This window comes from Rissa tridactyla, chromosome 1 (assembly GCF_028500815.1).
Source record: "Rissa tridactyla isolate bRisTri1 chromosome 1, bRisTri1.patW.cur.20221130, whole genome shotgun sequence".
Taxonomy (NCBI): domain Eukaryota; kingdom Metazoa; phylum Chordata; class Aves; order Charadriiformes; family Laridae; genus Rissa; species Rissa tridactyla.
In genome coordinates, this window is record NC_071466.1 from 88,001,223 (window position 1) to 88,024,282 (window position 23,060).

The window sequence follows — 23,060 nt, forward strand, 5'->3', positions numbered from 1 at the left end:
TTCACCCTCGCATTTCAGCAGCTCAACCCCTACCGTGAAAGATGAGTCCACCCTTGCTGCCTCCCACTCCTGCCCCAATGGTTTTTAGCCCCTGGATCCTCTTAGTATTTTTGGTCTTATTACTTACTACCTTTGCTACATCCTTCTGGTCTAGTATGAAACTCTATCCACTTCAAACACTCAATCTGGCAGGTTTCTGTGATTACATCACATCCCCTTCAATTTCTAGCAATCCCCTGCTCTGTATCCAACACATTTTGGTAGCTCAGATCAGCTTTGTGGAAAATATCTCCTGCATTTCTTGGACAGATTACTTTCACTGATTCATGACTTTAGTCTAGTTTTCCTATTCCCCTTTCCTGAGATATTTTACCACAAAATTTCAGTCTTTGTTCAAGCATGTCTCCTTCAGTCTCTGCACTGATGTTGAGCCTGTTGCCTCTGATGAAGCTCCTTCAGCAGATCAGACCCTAACATCAGGCACCTCCAGCAACTACCATGCCTTGAACTTTTATGCACGTATCTGTAAACATCGTGTTGCCTTACTGAGGCTCTGTCTATGGTCACTGGTTTTCTGCAACGCCAGATGCCCTGTCATCATTTTCTGGTTATCTGTAATATACTTTTAGCTTTCCATTTCTTTAAAGAATCTCTTCTACTACCATGACACAGTAATTTATTCTGACCTCATTTTTTCCACCTCATCCAACCCTGCTACCAATTATCAATCAATTTCAACATCAAGCACTATCTTCTATCTTTAAGCCCTCTTAACTTTATTACAAATCACTCGTACCATAAAGAATTCCATTATACTACCCTCTATACAAAGAGTGAAAAAAAAAAAAGCAATTCTCACATATGCTTTCTATCATTCTCAGCTCTCCTGTCCCTGTTAGCTTTCAGCCAGGGGACCCACCTTGCTGTTACAATTTCTCCTGACACCTCCAGGAAGATGGTCTTTCGGTCGTGTATTTTGAGGTCTCACTTCAGCTTTGTCTCCCTTCTATGTCTCTAGCTCACGGTCTATCAGATAACATCATTCAAAGACCACTGAAAGCAGGCAGCTGCTTCTTTCCCTTCCCCCCGCCTTTCTGTCTAGTCAGTGCCATCAGTGTCCAGGCAGGCACGCAAATGCTCTCTTTGCCTCTTTCCTCCTCCTTTTTCTCCCTACAGAGCAAACACACGAAGCATCACAAAGCTCAAGCACAGCCTCTTCTGCAACAGCACAGAAAAGCCCCACAGTTTTGAACACCCTTCCACTTCTTTCTGTACTTTGAGCCACAAAAGAAAGCAACCTTCTAGTCTCTGGAATCCAAAGTCGCTCCCCTTTGATTTATTTTTCTACAGTTTCTTTCGACCCCTACTACTCCATGATGTTGTCATTACTCGATTTCACATTTAAAACCTGTGTGTACTGGCTTTGCATTTCAAGTTCATGCTTTTTGCCTTTAACCTCCCACCTCCCAATATTAATTTAATTCTGTTTTGAGTCCTTTGTCTGTACTTACTCTTTTCAAACCTCACCTTCTATTTCATCACCAGGTCTTCTCGGCAGACTGCTTCTTTTAATTACTTTCTGCTACTCTGCATCTTGCCCCAATGCACGTTTCTACCCACACTCTTTACAAAGGAAAATGACCCTCCCATTTCTTTCTTATTAAAGCATACACTTGCACAGAATCTTTCTTTCCATATCTAATGAATATTGTTACATATTAATAAAAAAAGATAAGATGAAAGCAGTCAAGTTTGAATTATCTAGGTGATTTATGTTTGCATGTTTTGGGCTTTTTTTTTTTTAAATGCTGCTTGGAGCACGGACCAGCAATTCTCTAATTTGCCAACCACAAAATACACTTATACCACCTACTGTGAAAGTGCTATTTTAAGAACAAAATGCATGATGAAACAGATTAAAGAAATCAAATGATTTTTCATACATATTTGAAAGCCCATGCTACCTACAATCTGAGGCTGAAATCTTCAATTACGTGATGTGGAGAGGATCATTCATTTTCATTTGCAAAGAGCCTTTCATTAAAGCACTATAGAACATAATTATTAAACGTCATGAAGCCCTACAGATATAGCTTAGATAAAGAACAATACGAAGGCCATTTTTCATGAAGAAAGAATAGTTATTTAAAAAAAAAAAAACAACAACAACATTTTGAGTTAGAACAAAACTAAAAAGCCATGGAAAACAGTAAGACACATGGAAGTACAGCATAAACAACCCATACATTAATAATTTGGTCTGTGACGAAAACTGAACAAGGTGACAAAGCACTCCAGTAGCAAACAATCTGCAAAACCCGCTTCCTTTTTATGTTATAGATGAAGTACGTCCTTAAAAACATATCAAACTATCCATGTGATCCTCATTTGGGAACTCTAACAGCTTTAGATAGAGGAAACAATCTCTTCACTAAAGATATAGTGAGCTTCCACAAAAAACTACAATGTACAAGCTTTGCATGTATGTTAAATTAAGAATGAGCAAAACCATAAAAAGAGAGCCATCTACTGCTAGTATCTAAAATATACATGTTACTTTCCAAAATCCATAGTTATTCATCCAGGTTTTCTAGCAACTAAGTGACAGCACAAACATTTGCACTGTCTGAATTAAAACAAACCAAAACCAAACAAATCCACAAACCAATAGTGAGAATACAAGTAAATTGAGTGAAGCACCTTCCTTTTTTTTTTTAATGTAAAAGATGACACAGATGTGAAGACAAGGAAAAAAATTCATTTTACAAGTACTATGACTTAAAATATTTTGTGCGAACAATTCTAAAACAATCTGCCTTATACCTATAATGCAAACATCTAAGAGGCCAAAAACCCTCTTCTTCTCTTTATATATTCCTCAGCGCTGTAAGTAGCTCGCTGTTTCCTGTTATTATCAGGTGGCTTCATCTTTTGAGTAGCTCTTCCACATAGCAACAAAAGAGCTTCGTTATTTTCTATCCAAAGAATGCATTAAAAAGCAGTACAGTATTTTTAAATTTAACTACCCTCGTGAATAGAATTCATTTCTACTCTCAACCAATTACAATTATGGGTGTTTAGAAAGGGAAAATTTATTAAGAGTGTGTGCAAAGAACAACACAGGAAAAACGAAGGCTCTTTGTTAAGGTACATGGGGAGTTGCAGCAGCAAGTAATGGCAAGGAGGAGCAGAGGTCGGTCGCTGTCGTAGTGAGGACTAAACTCTTCTCCTCTTGTCAACCGCACAGCAAATTGAGAGACTGCTTACATAGCAACCTCAAACAGTTTGTAGCAAAATTTTTTTATTACTTTTGCAACTGAATTCTACTCAGTATATGAATTGCTAAAAGATGTTTGGAAAGCTGTTTTTATTTTCATATATTACAATTCAAAAAGTAATTAACTTTGAATTACAACATAATAAGTAATTAACACTATAACATCTCAAGAGTTTTTCTATTCTCTTGTGTTTAAGTGCATACTTTTTACAAATGTAACCAATAGCGCGCATGCACCAAAACAATCTCTCCAACACTGCAGGATATTCTTTTCCATTTAGCAGTCGTTACATCAGTCTTTCAAGTCTGAGTGATGGATTAGATTTGATGCTGTCTACCAGTAGCAGTTCATTTAAACATTAGTGCGTTGGTATGATCAGTACTAATTTTATCAATTTACTTTTTAACAAAATCTAATGGTTTTATCAAAAGTGTATCTTTGACTAGATGGATGTTATTGCTCTTATTCGCACTAGCATCCTTGACATGGCCCATACAAGTGATGTTCATATTGTCTTACGGAACACAAGAGCAGTAGAAGAACACAGCTTCTACAGAGTCTTCCCCAATTGGCAAGGTATTTCCAAGTCACATGGAAGTTCAAGATATGGAAAGGGAAAAAAATATTTTAACTAAACGAGGACTACCTTTGGTTTTATACAGTCCCAAAACCACTGGCTACTTACTATCAAAAGCAACTCTTTAATAGTTTCTGTTGAACAACAACATGCTTCTTTCCTCAAGGTTCAGGAACTGCTTTTACTGAAGGAAGCAGGCAGCTTTAAAAGTAGTATGGAGGGAAGGGCAGTGCTACTGAAGACCTCCACAGATTAGAAAGGTGCCGTCAATATAGACAGGACAATTTTCAGACACATTTATTTGGTTCCTGTCTGAGGAACTGGACACACTTCCACTGTGCTCTGCAACAAGCTCCAGCTACCACAGAGAACTCTGCCAAAACAGCTCCATTCCCATCAACAGAGACTTTAAAACCACCACCTCTTATCTGGCGCTGTAGAGGGGAAAAAGTAAGCAAAATAAATCAAACTGTAGCCACCTCCTCTTTGAGAAGCCCTTTGCATGCAAAACTGTTGAGCAGAGGATGCTCTGATGTAGGAAGCCAACAGGTCACCACAGAGCCATTCATCTCAAACTCTTACAGATGCACCAACAATATTTTCTAGAGAGATTTATATAACCTGTTCCTATCACAAATGTGCGCTGCCTTCTGCTGTGTTAAAAAGCAAGGAAAAAAGACTTATGGAAGATTTAACGGGCAACCAATAAGGCAGAGAGGAAGGAAGAAAATCTTTGTACTTGGCACTCTGAACACCCGATGAGCCGGTAAAATGGGTGCTCCAGTCCCCACCCAGTGTAAACCAGCGTTAAAAGGAAAAACACTGAGGACATGCTGCAATATAGTGGCTCACTGTCCAGGATGCACCACACACACACACCCAGGCATGGGAAACATGGCTTCAAAGCTCTTCCAGTAAAGGTGGCCTCAAACATCCAGAGTGACTCACAAGCAGTGAGTAACTTGCAATGCCCAAGGAGCTGCAACTTCATCAACATCCTTTCTTGGACCTCCACTGCTACTAAGCCTATGGGGTTTGAGAGGCTCATCAGAAGAGCTGGGAAGGTGGGATCTGGCAGATCCTTTAGCAGAATTCAAGTGGAATTTGAGAAATGAGGGAATGACAAGTAAACATGAAGGGAAGCCAGGAGGTGGTGGTGTCTCCTTTACCCCATTTCCTTCTTCTCTCATCCTCCCCTGTTCTACAGATTATTCCCCTATGTACCCTCCCCTCCTTCGGAGGCTCCTCCCACCAGGTCTAATCCATCCCCAAACAAGCAAGCATCCTCTCCTGTCCTCCTCCCCACATAGTCTTCTCTCAGGTTCTTCAACCTGGGGGAAGGGGGAGAGAGAAAAGGAGCCAGGCCTGGGCCTGCCTTGACTCCCAAAAGGCTTTGGACAGTTTAAGCTTGAAGGACCAGGTCAGTGAGCAGATCTAGGAGTGGTATTCATATCATGACCCAAAAACTTGGAGGCAGCCTTTCTCTCGCCATTAGAGAAGTCTCCCATCATGTGTATGGGGTGCTGGGGAGTTACAACAGGCTCGCTGATGCTTGGGAGAAACATCACTGTGTGCTCAATCTCTTACGTCCACCTCTGGCAAAGTGCAGGAGGCAACTACAGGAGAGGGGCTCCCCACTGAAGAGACCCTTTGGGTCTGACGCCTCTCTTAACGTCTGACAACCCTGCTCTCATTTCTCCAGCACAGGCAGACCATGCAGGCAGGGAAACCAGGCAGCTGCTCTCTTCCTACACCTCTCCCCTTCCCTGCACCTCTTCGGTGTAAACTTTGAGGAAAGGGTTTTGGAAGTTTTTATACTTGCCACTTTCCCTTACCACCCCCCATAGAGAGGATCAATTCTGCTTAGCTGCAAAAGGTTATTACAGCAGGAAATACTGGGGAAGGAGCATGTCATGTCAATGATGTTACCACAGAAGGAGAGAGACCTACCCTTTGTTTCAGTTTTTGCTACTTTTCTTACCAAAATCTGAAATGTACCACACGACAAAATATTTTAAAACGAATTCTCAGCTATTATGCAGAAGCCACAATCAGCATATGTTACAGTTGAAAGAGGAACAGCAGGATATACTCTTCTCTTCAGAATAAAGTGAAAAAAATCAAACAACAAAAAAATTTCAATGGACAGCAGTATGTTATTCTGAAGCCATGCAAAAACGTTTTACCTCTTTTGCACAGATATTTTGATCAAAAGATAGGGGGCAGGAAAAAAAAATGAAGGTTAATAACTGCAGATTTCTACAGCCTTTTTATCTAGGAACTAGGGAAATATCTTCTTTTGTCCTTTTTTTTTTTTTTTAACCACTGCCCCCTTTTCCAAAAATCATTAATTCTTTATCTGTTGCAGTGCTAGTGTTTTCTACAGAATGTCATGCAGAGAGACACACACACACTGCCTTCAGAGATCTGCATCAGAAATTGGACTCACTAGAGCAAGAAAGAACCTTAAATGATGTCAGTGGGCAGAACAGAAGAGAGGAAGGGTATGAAGATGCTTCAAAAGATATGTGATTAATTCTGTTCTGTGCTTGAATTTTAAACCAGCCTAGATTCTTCAATGCTTTAAGTAAAAATTTCTGATTTTATGTTACTGAGGAAAACCAAAACATTTTTGTAAACATTAGTTCAGTTTCACAGACAGGAAACTAAACAGTAAGAAAAATCTTGCCATTTTATGGAAACACTCATCTTTAAAAGCTACCTTCTGGAAAGCTGGTGCTTTATTGTCTGACAGTCAGAGTCACAGATACGTGAGCATAAGTAGATGACTATTCTGTGAGATCAGATGAAAAAAAAAAAATCAAGAGACAAAAAAGCTTTGGAAAATGTTTTTGATGTACAAGCAGTAGTAGAGTATTTATAGCTGCAGTGATGTGCAGTTGCAGTTCCCAAAGTAATGCCCACATGTCTCTGGGCCAAAAAAAAAAGAAATCAACATTTAATGCAGGTCAATATTCAGCTATGTTTAATGCTATCACACAGAGTTGCTCTGCCATACATCTCCCAGTGGACCTTACCTCCTCCTCCTTAAGCTTTTGTCTCCGTTTTTCTTCAACGGCTGCTCTCTTCTGCTCCTCTCTCTGCCTCTGTTCCTCCAGTTTTCTCCATCGCTCCTCCATTTGCTTTTCATATTGAAGTTTTGCTCTTCTCTCCTTCTCCAGTATCTGCTGTTCCCTAGCAGCTAAGGCAGAGAAAAAGGTGCATTTCACTTCATGCAAATTTTCTCCTGCTTTAAAATTGATAAAACACCACAATAAAGTAAAACAACAAATACAAGTACACAGGGTTTTAGTCCACTGAGATAGAGTGCACAGAAGTGCTGGAACTATTAATAAATCTAAGTGATTTACTCAATAAATAAATAGGCAAGCCCTTTGTACACAAGGTGACAAAGTGCCCCTTTGTGCCCCTTACCTATGTAAAAATAGTGTACAGAATAGTTAACAAATCTTTTTTATGTTTCAGATCCCTCTGTAGCTTAAAGCTAAATGTTCCGAGTAGGTTTTAAAGTGAATCAGTTATATATGTTGAAGCAAAAGTCCTTGTAATTTCTTTAAAACTGTGCTTCTCATCATGGGACTGCCTTCAAAATAAATACATGAAAACAATGTACACCAATTTTTCTATGACGCTTTGAAAATACACCATTCTGTTCATAATTTGGTGCTACATCGTTATCCACTTCTTCCTCTTTGTATGAAAAATAAACAAACACACACTTCCGTTATTGAGGGTTTGCCCAACTGGAGTCATAATCTTATTCTTGAGACATTAGCTTGTTGTTACAGAAATTCAGACTGCAACATTACATACAGGACTGTTGCTTCAGGTTTACATAGGAGAACAAGTAGCAGAAGTTAATGTGACAAATCATGAGGAAAAATCTACTTCTCATGCAAGTGTATTCCATAAAAAGGCAGGAAAGAGGACTTCAGTAAGCATGCCTACATACACGCAAGCCTGTAATGTCACATACCAAGACACATACAGCTGATATCAAAGAAGGAATATTCTCACAGTTGCCAGGCTAAGAACTTGAAAGTTAGGGAAAGCCAGAATTAACACTGTTTATACAAGAGCGCGTCCTTCATCCTGCTCACCTGTTCAGCCTCCCTCTGCTTTTTCAGTTCCTGTTTCCTTGTACAGCAAATTTGCACCCTTCTAACTCTCTCTCAGTATCTTCCCCTTCAGTCCTAGGCTCTTGCCCAGCCATCTCAATTCCCTCTTCTCAGACCAGCCTTTTTCCCCCTCAGCTTCTGCCCCCAGGCTCTTTAACCACAGCCCTGACCTTCAGCCCCTCCTAGCCCCACCACTCCACCCTTAAGCCCTTGGTTTAAAGCCAGGGTCCCTCCAACACCAGATCCTCTTACAACAGTTGCATATCTTTCCCTTGAATACGGGATCCCCCCTAAAATACTTCTTCCTCACATCCAGCCTGCCTTACAGAACACCTTCTACCTTATTCTTGTTAGAAATACAGTTGATGTCTTCCCCTTTGCCTTATGAGAATTCACTATTCCTCCCCCCTCACCAGGACAGGGCAGTATGAGAGGGGTGTCAGTGCTGCAGGTGAGCCTGGACCTGTACTCATGAAGAATCAGACTTGTCAACAGATAAAGTTACCTCAGAAACAATAGAAGACAAGTGACCAGTCCCTAACTGTTAATGACTACTAGCCATGTCAGGTACAGCAGGTGAAAACAGCATGCTGGAGTTGATAAAAACCAAAAATAAAGCAAGATTGTGTTAAGATTACCTTCCGAGTAAGTAGGTGAAACCTGGGACTGATTCTGGACAGAGAAGCAAACCATTCTGTCATCATTGACATACATACAATTCTTGTTTCTTAATTTAGGGATGCTAAACCACTGATTAATGACTTTTGGCTTTGGTGAAAAGGTTATTCCATATTGCTGCAAAGTACCTGCTGGTTGCATAAAGATCTGTTCTTCTGGGGAATTCGCTGCTTTTTTCTGAACTTCTAAAAGAAATTCGCCACAGATGAACTGTGACCAAAATCCAGAGCTCCCCATTCTAGAAATAGCCTTGACCCTAAAAAAGTATGTTTCCAGAAGCCACGTATGATGTCTGGAGACAAGAACACCTTCCAAATCCCCTGGGTCAACCACTCCCAGATTTTCCAGCTTTCAGTTTCCCTCTCATCTCCTCTTCTGCTTTTTAATTCAAGTCCTTTCCAATCTACTCATCATGTCACTTTCTCGGGAGCTAGCAAAGAAGGGATAACTAAGAGGACAGAAGAAACAGTCTGGACTGAGTATACCTGGAAGAGACATAAGCTACAACTCAGGCTGGCGCGTGCCCCATACAGACAGAACCTCTGGGGAGATGAAGTACTAAACACCAGCAGATTTTCACAGGAACTACCAAAAGGAATCTTGCTCACCAAGCCCATGGTATTAAAACCTGTCAAGTCACTGGTCTCCAGTCTCAGGTTTTGTCAAGAAATGGGCAACAGTTTGTTTGTTTATTTATTGCAAGAAAAACGGTATTTTCCCATGATTCTTCTCACAGATGTCCATACTGTTTAAGTTGACATTTCCTTAAAATACACGTCTAGCCTAAATTTTACGAAATCATAAAACACTGCCAATTCCTTCTGATAGGGAATGTCAGGTAGCCTTAAGGAACAGTGCTACTGACCTTTCTTGTTATTACAGTGAGGAAAAATGAAGTTAACTGTTCAACATTTTATACATTTATATGTGTATATATAGAAAGTCCAAAGCAATGTTGAACAGTTAATTTCTTTCATATATATATATACACGAAATGAACTGTGTATACACACCCCACCCCCCTTTTTTATATATAGACATATTTTTATATACATACATTTTTTGCGATTTCCTCAACATTTCCCTGGAGGTATTAGTAGATTAAAAACAACTGACTACTGTAAAAACTCTGAAATCAATGCCTATGTTATTCAGGAAATTAATTAATTTTTCTCATTCTCTTGAAAGATTAACTGTTTTAAAACTTACGGAACAGTATCTGCTTTATACTATAATTAACAACTCCACGATATATTTTAATATGGCTAAAACTTAATAGCCTAAAATTGAGCCTACATATTATCCTGAGTATTATTCTAGGCTTATTTGGTATTTTTACAAATGAGAATCCTAACAGTCAAAATCTTGCACATAAACCTACATTTGAAAGTACATAAATCAAAGGAGAAAGTCAGCTTCTAACTACATAATATTAAATGCCTAAATGGAAATCGAAGAAGACGTAGATGAATTTATTTTTATAGTTTAATTTTAAAGTAGTACTATAAGCGATAAAGACTAGGAACAGCCTGAACCACATTTAAAATTCAGAACAGAAAAAATGTCATGTTAGTAACTTAAGCCTACTAACACATATACATAAATAATACATACACCTCCTGCCATCTTACCAAGGTATTTCTCCCTTTCTTCTCTTCTCTCCTTTGCCAGTCTTTGTCTTTCATCGGTTTTTAGAAATCCATCAATAGCTGAAGTCAGAGAGGGAGAGGGAAAAAAAAAAAGTGTTAAAAAAGTGTTAGTAAAACTAAAGAAGCATCAAAAAAAAAAAAACAACCCAAAATTCAGCAAAAACAAATAATATCTACTGCATTTAACACCACCAACAACAAAAACAATTTTGCACTTGTATGTGGGTGGGTTAACACGCTGGGATTTAGATACATCTTGAGCGCAGTTTCCTACCTACTGCCGAACTCCAAGCACAGTTCCTCACTGTAAATGCCCGACTCCTCTTCTCAGAGCAAACAAGCATACTGGTAGTGCTTGCTTTAAAACTTAAATCTTTCTTGGGAAAAACCATAAGTAAGCAATTATTGTGTGTTCATTTTTGTTAATAACCTCATTTTCAAGTTTTTGGCTAAAAAAAGAAAAAGGTAGTTCTGGAAAGCAGTAAAAGCGGTATGCGGATCTCATAGTCTAATGCTACGTGGAGTTCCAGACTTCATATTTATGGCTTAACACAGCCCCACAGCTTCCTTGCCCACAGGAAACCACGAGCACCAGCTCATTTCAACAACCAGCAATTAGCGCTGGACGAGGCTACAGTGGCAGCAGCCCTCCTGCCCTCTTTTCCAGGTAGGAAACACTTTGTTTCCTCCTCGAGTTGGTATCTAAAAGCAGGTTACTTGTTTGGGAGGAGGCTGCCTAAGGATGTTTTGTACCTGGATCCAGACACCGTAGTTCTTTGCACAGGATGAGCCACCAAAAAGCCCAATATAAGAAGGCAGGTAGGCAGAGAGTGTCACACATGAGGTGCCTCAGGGTCACTTGCCTGCGCACCCTGGAACAAGCAGCCAGATGGACCTTAGACGGACCTTCTACCACAGGTAAGGTCACCAGCTAGTGACTCGACAGACCAGCTAGAGGATGGTGTCCTTTTAAAACAGCTGATAGGGCCTCCAGTGCCCTCCTCTCTCTCTTTGTTTTCAGGATCTCCTGTGGTCTTAGCGGGGCTGCAGCGCAAACAGGCAGGGTGTCTCACAGCACAGTTTACATCCTTTGCAATCATTATTTGGGCTCCCTACTAAGTTACTGAATTATAATTAAGTCCCCTTCCCTTTTGGTCTAAGAACTGCAATTGTTGATTTTATCAGATAAATACGAGTGGAAAAGTTACTTAGACTGTAACTCCGACTCTCTTCCTGAAAATTCCCACTTGCAGGCTCCTCTCCAAGGGCATCCTGTCTGCGGGTGCAAAGATTTTGCATAGCAAGTGCCTTTCTTTAAAATGCACGGTTCTGCAGCAAGGCTGAAAACCAGCCTCGGTGATCCCTTGTGACTGGTGAAAAGCGCAGGTCTCAGCTGTCCCCCCATTAGAATAACAGCTTGCTTTTTCCCCAGGCAGCACCTTCAAACACCATCTCTAGTCCTCTGCACACACAGTCGGCGACTACCTGACGGCAGCCAGGCCTCCGGAAAATTGCGATTATAGCTCCCCAGCTGGTTAATTACAAAAAGAATTTGTGGGTCAAATACAGATCTATTCATTACCAAAGACTCATCCTACTTCCATACTAGTCCGCTTGTTTGTTCGCTTGGCTGCCATGTATTGTCAGGTTTGATAAGCAAGGAGAAGAGAAGAGGAGGCGACTCAGTAAGGCGAAGGTTTGCAACTGCTTTGAAGGGGCCTGCAATAAGTAACCAAGAAGGGGAATCCGGTTGTCAGCATAGTTAAACTACAGCTCCAATGGAAAGTTTTACAGTGATCTGAAAGTCAAAACATCACAAACCCTACAATTTAGGCTAGAAGCAGCAGAGGAGGTGAAATCAAGACTGATCAAGAGGCTAAAGAGGGAAGACTGAGCTTGGGAGCAAGCGGAGGCTGGAGAAGGGGAAAGAGGCAAGGACAGGCAGGAGCTAAGGTCCATAAGGGACAAGCAAGGGACATAACTCAGATGGAAAGGTGGAACTTGAGGTATGGAAACCAGGATGTGGGGATAAGCTGGAGGGATGGGGAGAGGAACAGCAAGACAGTCCAGGTCCATGGATTATGTTCACAAAATCCTGCACTGACTCTCATCACACTCCTGCTTTCAGCAGCTATGAAACCCACTGGCAAGAATACATCCCATTATGCTTGTCAATAAAGTTGCAGCAAACTTATCTCTACTTTGATTGCTTCATGAACATGACTGGCAGAAGTGGATCTAAAAGCCCTGGACTTGCTCACAACTGCCATAGCTATCCCAAAGTTGATGCACAATTTTTCAGGTTGGCTTTCTCAAGAGTTTGGATGTCTCCACCTCCCCCAAGTAATATTAAGAGATCAAGGCTGTAATGCTAGAGACTTAAAAAATGAGAATGTATTAGAATTGAAGCAGTCTGCACAATCCTTATTTTGCCTCCTTTTACACATATATTATGCATTTTTTCCTTTTAAGTCCCTTCTCTTATTCAATGCACAGGATGAACCTCCTCAAGAGGTTCAAAGTGATTAGTGCTTCTTGCTTCATTTCTTTCTGAAACTGGAAAGTAGACAGAACTATAATCTGTCTTGGAAAACAGCACTCCAGTCTTAGCTATGTCACAGGTGAAACAACAAATACGTGGAATTGCTGCTCATTACATGTGCAACACATCAATGTGCAAAAAAAAGAAATGTGTAGAGGAAAACAGTACGCAATCTAATAAATACAGGCATCAAATGCATATGCATGTAGCAAGGGTAGCATTAAAATAGTGCTGGCATCCTCAGTACTAGCATTTCTTAACTCAAGTACTCGACTTCACAAATCAGCACGCCTGTCAAAAATCAGAAATTTGCTTGCCTTCAGAAAATAAATATAGCTTTGAAGGACAGAATAACTATTCCCTGGGTAATAACTTGTACCTTGGGATGATTTTTATTAAGGCCGAAATCAGTGTATTTACTACACATCTTCATATAATATACATTATAAGTGTAATGGGCACAGAAATTACCTGTGAGAAATTTGATTAATGACAGGAATCCAAATTCTGTTTGGTAAAGCAGACTGCAAACAGCAAGAGAGCACAGGTAATTCTCTGCCATGAAAGTAACGTAACACCATCTCTGCTTTATAACACGAGCTGCCAGCAGAGGGCAGAACAAGGTTTAAATGAAAAAGAAAACCCCACAGCAAAAAACCTTTCCCTGTGATAAGTGACCTCGAGTTAATATTCTGTATACTCAGCTTTATCCTGAGCCTTCCTCATATTTACAGCTAAGCCTCTGATCCCTCGTTCAGAAAGGCGCGTAGCAGCAAATGACATGTTTAAGAGTCAGGGCGTAAACGCAGGTTGGTTGTGCCTTCCGCCAACCAGAGTAATGAATACAAAGAGACACCGGCAGAAAATTCTAACAGCCCTTTATTCCCAGGCTTGCCGAAGAATAAGGAAACTGGCCAAGTAACATCATCAAAGATTTTACTGTAAGGAAGCACACACACATACACAAATTGCTGCTACTTCTACTCCTTCTCCCAGTCCTCCCCAAAAGCCCCTTTTCCAAAGAGTCCCCTCACAAAGGCATGTGTCTAACTGCTGGGCTAATGCCTTGAGATTGTGCCTCATTTTTCGACTGAAGAGGGCCAGCTGCTCCTCTGGGACTTTGTTACAAGAAGCATTTCTAAACAAAAAGGCCATAACTTAAAACCTGTTAAAACGTCAGCAGCAGTCCTGCAGCAGCACTATACCAGCTAGCGCTCCAGGACTCTTTCAATAATTCAGTGTTGTTACTTTGAAATAAATATTCACAGAAGCAAAAACTGACATGTCAATCGCTGGTTCAACCCTTTTTGATGGGCAAGGTAAACCTACTCAGACTAATGAAACAGTGCCAGAACATGTCCACGCACACTCTGCTCTGCTCCACATACCACTTGCATAAGCCTCTTGGTGGTTGCTCAAGACAGAGAGGAAGGTTGTCCTGTCCCGATGAGACACAAGGCAAGCTCTGTCTTTTGAAATCTGTACCCTGTTTCTGGTTGAGAAAACGAGTACTCGAGCAGGAACATCAGGTTACTGGAAGCTGCAAAGAACCAACCGGCTGCTTGGACACCTTCTCTCCTGAAATTTGCACCTGAGGAACTGCCAGCAGGTAGGGCCTCTGTTCATTTATTTTTATTTTTCTACTGTGTTGTCGAACCCACATACGCTTCTGTCCTCTATAATATCCCATGGAATTTGGTTTCACAATGTATTTATATATGGCAGATATAGAAGCCTTTGATAGCAGGCATCCCAACACAGAAGGAAAGTCAGCTGGGGATGTGAGGCCAGCTCTACGTAACAGTGTTCAACATACCTAGACCTTTGGCCATCCTACATGACAACGTTCGACACATTTAGACCTTCGCCCATTCTGCATAACACTGTCCAACATTTTTAGACCTTTGCCACAGTATATGTTGTCTACGCTGACATTGCTGTGTCGGTGAAATTCCCGGTTTGAATACAGTTCTGCCAATAGGTGGCCTTGCCAGGGATGTGGCGAGGTGGTTTATACAGCAGACCAGACCAGCCTGAGATATCACTGCACTTACACCTGCTATTCTGTTGGCAAACTCTGTTGTTTCAAATAATATAATCTCAATCTAAAAGCCTGCTTTCTCTCCCTTGAGACAATAAAGAACAGACTTTTCCACCTGCCACTGCTTCCTTCTGGGTACTACCGAATGAAGAAGTGTTATGTTCAAGTTTTCAATTACTGACTCTACTCCGAGGGGAAAAAAAGGTAGAAAACTGCATGTGACTGTACCTGGATGACACTTTCTATTGGCAAAAGGCACTTTTTCTAAATTTTAATTATGGTACATGGCTGAGAGGCTTTCAGGTAGAGTCAACACACAAACAACCTAAAGGCTTTGCAGGGATGTTCAGCAAGATTTAGTGGATTGTCCTCTTTTTTGATAATGTCTTTTAAAAAGTTTTCTTTAATTAAAAAAGCTGTTCATTGTACTGCACTCAAAAATCTAAATACAAAGAGTTGGAATTTTTCCAGTTTCAGCTACTTATTTTTGTGCTTGCCAGGCTGGATTTCAAATATAATCATAAAAGAAAAAGGGGACATTTTCCATTATGTCTAATTAAAATACCAGGATGGTTATCTGTTGTTATAAAGATGTCAAGTAGATTAAGTCATTAAAGGCAGACTCAGCTGTCAAACACAGTGACATTTCAGACACCTCAGGCTAACTGTCCGAGAGGTGGCCTGGCAGATAGGAGAGAGAGAAGCTGTCAGGGACCTGCAGGCTCTGGTTAAACAGCTAGGACACAAAGCGCCACTAGGTGCCTGCTTTGTGTTCATGATCCCTACCCTAAATTTTCAAATAATTTGTTTGAATCAAGAACCTCATCTCTACACCACACTTGACACAAAGATTACAGAAACAAAATTTAAAGTGAACTCACTCCAAAATGCTGGCCAAATAACTTTAAAATGATACATAAAGTATATATAGGTCATTTGGTGATCACGTATAGTAAGAAAAATATCTTAATTACTGCATGGGGAAGAAAAACTTGCTAAAATATAAAAGGCAGATCTTTTCAGTTCTGCATGAGCCCACAGACACCTAATCAGCTCCATGGGATTGCGTGCTTTATGTATAAACAGTGTGCACAGCCCTAATAGTGCCCCATGGAGACTCCAGTATCAGGCAGACACAGCAGAGGCATCTCAAGATCACTCAGAGAACTGATAAGACACATTAGCAGAATGTTTTTACTTAAGAAAACACTAGATAAATAATAACACTAGATTAATAAGTTAGTTTACTGTTCAGGTCCCTACTAGACAGCCCACCACATGGCAAACACATGCAAAGCAGCAGCTCTATGTCAATATGTGTTCTACATTGCCATTTTATTCACATGCTTCTGTAATCTCTCAGGCAGAACGAAGTCCGGAGGCTTAATCAGAGCTTGCCAGTGTCTCTCTCCCAGATTTAACATACACGAACATTTATAGCTGCATTTTTCAAACTACACCAGACCCCAGACCTATTTGGAATGCGTAGGTAGGATCTTCCTCCTCTTCTAGCCTGTCCCTTCAGCTTCTTACTGCAGGCAATTACAAAAATTGCACAAAACGGGAGGCAAATGGTGGAGACTCATCTGTAACTTAACCAGGGCGTGGTTGTTTTGTTTTGTTTTGTTTTTTTAACTTCAATTTCTTCAGAATAAACCCTGGATCACTCATGTGTATGACGACAGAAAGTTAAATATCTGATTTCTAAGTTTAGCAGTTACTTTAATAACTCTTTATTCTTACCTTTGTCAACACAGATCCTAATTAATCCTTTCGACCTTACTACAATTGAAAAATTTTGTCTTCAAAAAGAAAAGTCTATATATATGTTCATGCATATATATATGCATGAAGAGCACTTTTATTCAAGCAGATATAAAAATGTTAATCTTGTGCAATCATTTACTATTCATGAATAGTAATTTTAACAGCAGATGCTGATATACTTGAACACACAAATTCACTTTCGTAACTATTTCTGTATGTATTGTATGACTGCAGCTAACTTGAAAACACCTTCAGTAACTTCACATGAAATGAAAAACTACTCTCAAGCACTTTTAGCAGTAGCATCATTTCTCTGAAAAGTTCATCTTTGTAGAATACATGCAAACACACAAGTGCTGAGTTCACTAACTACTAAATGGTGGATATCTACGTCAGATTTTATATGCTGCAGAATAAAGTCTGTGCAAAGACACTTACAGATGGTAAACAGCGGTAAAGGACAGACCTCTCCACCCTACTCCGAGGGAGTATATTGTACTCCTTTTCTCTCCATTAGTAACACTTTCCAAGACTCTTGATTCACGAGGCGGAGGCAGAAAGGAGACAAAAAAAGAAGGAACTTTCCTTTTGCTTATTATACATCTTTCATGCAGCAATTAGTTACCAATGAGATTAGTCCTCTGCTAGAAGACAAACGGGAAACTATTGATAATAGCCTCATATAAAATTTTAATACAAAATAAATTGTTCATACATGTAAACATTATGGCCAGAACCTTAGCTTACAGTTCTTGAGCTCTCTAATTCTTGCTTCAAAGTAGCTACTGCTCTAGGAGCCATCCATCAAGGCAGTCACAGCCCCACCGCTGGCTCCAAAGCGGCCCGGCAGGTGGGGACCCGACCAGACATTCATGCTGCCCCTGCTCCCCTGCAAGTCTCAAGAATTAGATCTTTTGCAGAATATCAGCAGAAGCAGAATTGAGCATCAAGATATTTCTAACCAAAAAAAAAAAAAAAGTCAAGAGTTGACTAACAATTCTGAAATTAGATGAAAGGAGAAGCAGGGGGAAAAAAAAAAAAGAGGCCTGAAAATTCTCATTTATTTATAACTGTTATTACTAAAACATCTAGTCTTTTTCCTAATCGCAATTGATTTGAGTTACACATTTGCAGTATGATTTAAGTTTATGGACAACTTACAGAGCTGTTTCATTAAAAAAGGACATTTCATGACATCAGTGCAATGACCGATCTTGTCACAACTATACAACTATGAATGATTTTTAAGACTTAACCTTTAAAATAGTCTAAAGCAGGGTTTTCTAAGGGGATACATTGGTTGTTTTTTTTGGCAGGAGTTAAGAGGGTTCGGGGAGGGTTGGGGCTTGGAGGTTTTGTTTGGGTTTTTGGGTGTTTCCCCCCCACACACACACCTAGCTTTTAAATTTTTTTTTCTAGTAAACGTAGAAATTCTCAGTGTAAAAGACACATAATCAAATTTGAAGATGCACTTATTAAGATGTAGGAAAATTATCGTTTTTAAAATTGATCCAGTCACAACTTTAATTATGTTAGAAGAAAAAGCCCACAAGAATATTAACCAAAAATAGTAACATAGCCCTTTCCCCCTTCAGATACCTAACTACACAGGATTCATAATGAGGAGTGGAACAAGAGAAGAGCTTAATCCAAAAGGAATTCATGCATTCATGACACTATCTTGATGACGGATTCATCCTACGCACACACACACAGTGTCCAAGGAAAGCCATCCTTTTCAAACTTGCTCCCTGAGCAAGTAAATAATCTTAAAATTCTGTGCGGGGGGTGGGGGTGAGAAATCAAATCAACAACTTTCTGCAAGGTAAGCCTGTGCATTCTGGAATAGATTGAAAAAAGGCACAAAAGCAAAGACTGCTTTTAACTCACATTTAACGCTTTGAAACTAAATGAAGTAGGGTTCGCCAAGGAATAATTGTTGGCACTAGCTGGAATTTATATACTAAAAACAATAAGCAAACCCCCCAAGCCCCAAAGCTATAAACACTACAAATGAATAATTTATTTTTTTTACTACAGAAATTTTTTCTTCTTTCATTCGCTCACTGCATATCTCCTGAATTAGCAATTGTCCCAACATGTATTTAGGATTTATGCATTTCCTAACTTGCACGGACTAGTTTCACTGACTTCAGCAGAACTACTTTGTTAAAACAGAAAAGATGGAAATATCTTGTTGGGATCAGGAAGCCCTTGCACGACCCACCCAAGTCTGAAAAGAAGTCCTATCACTCACGTACTATCACAATAAATGGAAAACACATTTGTTGGAAGAAGAGTATCAATAAATACTGTAAACACAGCTTGCCTACGTCACTGCATCGTATGACCTTTGCAAGAAAAAGCCTCACTGTAAGACAGTAAGCCTGGAGTCATAGTTATTTTGCCCAAGCTATCTAAGGGAAATGTTTTAGGATCATATATATTTGTTTCTCCATATCAGTGAATTCAAGCTGAACAACCTCATTTTAGGAACATACACAACAAAATGAAAGAAATTCAATATCTTTCCAACAACTTTCGTCAGCAAAATGAATGAGAAACAGAAGCTTTGCTTCTACAGCATAGTCTAGCACACTTCAATTCCTCATTAAAAGTGTTTCTGGACTTGCAATACACATTTATGTATCAACGTTTGCAGATGTTATACATTTATTAGGTATTAGATAACCAGAGCTCAGTGAAAACTAGCATTTCACTGAGAGATTCAGCTATTTTTAGCATCAGCAAATGAGATGGAAACTGTAAGTATCCATTTCTCCCACCTCCAGCTAGTTTGTAATCCCCAAATGAACATTAAAACCCACTTCCTATTCAAGTTAATTGGCTTTGCTCATGTATGGCACTCAATAGTGATCTTACGCTTTGGTGGGTTTACAATTTTCACTGCTGCATTGCACTCCCAAATGGTAGCTGAAGTGCATGAAGCCATCAAAAGTGAAGGCAGAGCCCAGAACTGCTTTTGCAGATCCAGGTAGCAAGAGCTTTGGTAGAAGTCTTTACAAGTCACCGTAGTCTTGCACAGCCCCCACGTGGGCAAGGAGATGACCTGCACCTCAGGTGCACCATTCCTCTCGTTATACTGTGATTTTTTTTTTGCTGAAAACAATGAACACTTACTCAAACCTTTGCAGCAACTTCTGATGCTGTAATTTAAAACCAAGGGGTGCAGGAGCCTGTATTTGCAAAGATGGTTATCTGGAGAAAATAGACAGCTTACCCGACGTAAGCACTCAGAAAAGATAGAGCGTTCTGGGCAGGGCTCCCGTCTTCATCCTCAGGCTATTCAGTGCCACTGGCCTTGCCACCAGAGTAATATTCCCCTCGGCAGCAGGCACTCATGCCACTTTCATCCCCAAGCCAGACCTCCCTGCAGCTCACCGTGCCAGCAACCAGGACTCCTCCTTAAAACTCTGCTCCGCAGAAGAGGAAAGTTGGGATGATTTTCCCACCATGGCAGTAGCCTGAAGCATGTGTCAAGCTGCTCAGCTCAAGGCACTGAAGCGCGCTGCTTAAGTCCATTATTCTGTTGCCAGAGCTCCTTTTATCCAAAAAGAAACTTTCACAACACTGGTACAAAGCAGCTGCAAATCTCCAATTTCAGGTAACCTGGGAGTCATGGGATGGTGTTTCGGGGGAAGCCCCAGCAGCCTCTGTACACCCTGCCTTTGTGTACAGTCTCTGCCCGCAGGGCTGGAGGGCAAAGCAGACAGCCATGCGCCTCCACAAGAAAGCAACTGCTTCCAGATGGGCCAACTGGTACAGATAAAAACAAAAAGTCCTATAATCAAACTCTTAATTAACCTGTATGTCAAAGGATCCATACAAAAGCGTGACATGGCAAAACTAAAACTTGCTTCTAAACCAATTTCAGCCAGAAATCCATTTCAGCTCTTCTGGAACCTCAAGTAAAAATGATGACACAGATTTGTCAGTATATTCTCATTAACTGTCACTAAAAAAATTTAAGGATAATCACTGAAGAAATGATTTAAACAAGGTTACAAGGGCTCACACTGGGGAGACAGAGGCTTGGTGAATGTGCATTTCAGAGGTGGCAGTTTGTACAGTGTAGCATTGACCTTAAACAATCTATTGCATTGTATGTACAGGGATGGCTCTGAGGAGTCCTTTTACTAACATTTTTTTAATTTCAAGTCTAATTTAACAGAAACTGCAATAGAGATATCTGTGCTTTGAGATTTGTTCCGAGTTGTAGAAAAGGTGTATTTACAGAATGAAGAAAACATATTTGGCATCTACCAATGTTTACAGAGACACAACGTGTTGCCAGAATGCCCTTTATTTCCACAATATGCCTACTTTTCTTTTTTTCGTAGACAGTACAATTAACTTTTTAACATTACCTTCATTTCTCGCTATACCCTGTCCTCCACCATTAACTCAGTGATGACTGAAGATTTGGAGAAGGCTTTAGGGTGTTTCTCTTTTGGTCTTTGTGGGGAGCAAGGTGAATATAGAGCACTTAACAAAAGAAGAATCCATTTGCAATTTTCCATTTATACATCTTTCTATAAAAAAATAAAGCATTGACAACTTACTAACACAACATGCACCTATCACGCACTAACCTAAATAACCTCTACTTTGCTCTGCCGCTACCTGGTGCATTGCTAAAACAGCATATTGCTCCACATAAAAGCAGCTACCAGATATCAGATGTAGAAAGCACATTTTCCCTGTGATTTGACAAAAGCTTCAAAAAAAGAAGCAAAGCTGATTAATCCAGAATAGACATGATCAAGTGAACTTCATCCCCTGTGGACTTGACTATGAGCAAGAGTTAGGTTGCTTTTACTGTGGATCACACTAATAATATTTCCCATTGATTTATTTAATGGAGAGGAAGAACATCCATTGATTATAAAAACCAAAACAATTTATTGTAGAAACATGCATAATAAAGCCTCATAGGAAGGAAAAGTTTTTACAATTAGATGTCTGCCTTTAACCTTTTTTCTTGCATTTTCATAGGGGTACTACACCTATGTACTTCGTATTAATAATGTTATGTATAGATACATAGTTTTAATTATGTTTCCCGTCAGTTTATCAAGGTGTATTTCATACAGCTCCTGCTTTTGGATGCCCCAGTCTTGACCCCTAGACATAATTCTTAATAAATCATATAATTTAGTGGTGAGATCTGAATATATGCCCTTTTAAATCCAGAACATAAACTTTTAACTCTGGCGTCTATGCAGTTATTTGATCTCATCTGAAAATCTAATCCCTCTAGGTCCAGATCCTTCAAGAGCCTAACATGTCCTCGTTGCAACTTCTGCCTAGTTTTCTACCTGCCCCTTAGCTGTGAGTTTCTGACCCCCAAGGAACACCAAGCATGAAGCTTTCCGTGCACGCAACCCCACCCACAAGACACTGCTGAGACTTTACCAAGAGCTGGCAACCTCACTGCCCCAGATAAAGAGAGCAAAAATAATATATTCACATACAACCTTTGGTATGCAATTAATGCATTTTTGTATTATCATTTATAATGCTTTTTCTTGATCCAACTATTTCATGTTAGCCGCTGTACATTGAGAGTGCTAATTGTCTCTGTTAAAAACCAAACCAACCTCCCTCAAAGGACAAGGCTCCAAAAGAAAGAACCTCATTCAATTCTTACCCTTGAACTATGTTTAAGGGTTTGAATTACTTAGAGCTCCCAGATGTCTAGGAAATATCCTGAAGTAGAGATTGTCTTAACACTGACACAGGCAATGGGGCTGGTGCAGCCTGTTGAAGGAGTCCAACACTGCAAGGGGACAAAGAGAAATAGTCACAGCTACAACATTGAGACACGTTGGGTCTCACCCACCTTGCCCAAATCCTGCTCCGTTCTGAAGGAAAGACAATGTTAGAATTCATGGAAACAGATAGGATGAAATTAGATCTATTAAGTTAGTACTTGGAAGAGTATTTTTCAAGTATGCAGATGGACTGATACACAGATAAGGGTGGTCATTTATGCATCCCTTGAAAGAGTTATGTTAACCTATGTTCTTAAGTAGTATTTAGTTGGACTTTCAGTACTTCAAAAAGTGTTAAAAAGATTAAATCTGTCTTTTTAAACACTGAAAAAGATAAATCTTTGTTTAATCTGTAATATCTCAGAGGATTATACACTGAGTTCCCACCATAAATTGTCGTCTTTGTTTATACGAATTCAGAACACAAATCACATTACGTGGAGCTCTTAACCTGCAGAATAAGATATTTGACCAAACCAAAACTTCTCTCCATAAGAGAGATGAGTGGATTGTGCATCCACTGATTTTTCAAGTCTCAAAAAGAAGAAGTTTTAGTTTTACATATTTTTGTATATCTTTCTGAAAGCTCCAAAT

The 23,060-nt window shown here is 39.9% G+C and overlaps 1 protein-coding gene across 3 annotated transcripts in view; it reads right to left on the minus strand.

The window, feature by feature from the left end:
- The window catches only part of MAP7D2 (MAP7 domain containing 2), an 88,474-nt gene that overhangs the window by 27,648 nt on the left and 37,766 nt on the right, over window positions 1-23,060 (minus strand). For all 3 annotated transcript variants that reach the window (XM_054203525.1, XM_054203520.1, XM_054203510.1), the window contains exons 2-3: window positions 10,304-10,381; window positions 6,894-7,057 (exon numbers count right to left, since the gene is read on the minus strand). In XM_054203525.1, the coding sequence (XP_054059500.1) occupies window positions 6,894-7,057; window positions 10,304-10,381 (242 nt within the window). The remainder of the gene's footprint in view (window positions 1-6,893; window positions 7,058-10,303; window positions 10,382-23,060) is intronic.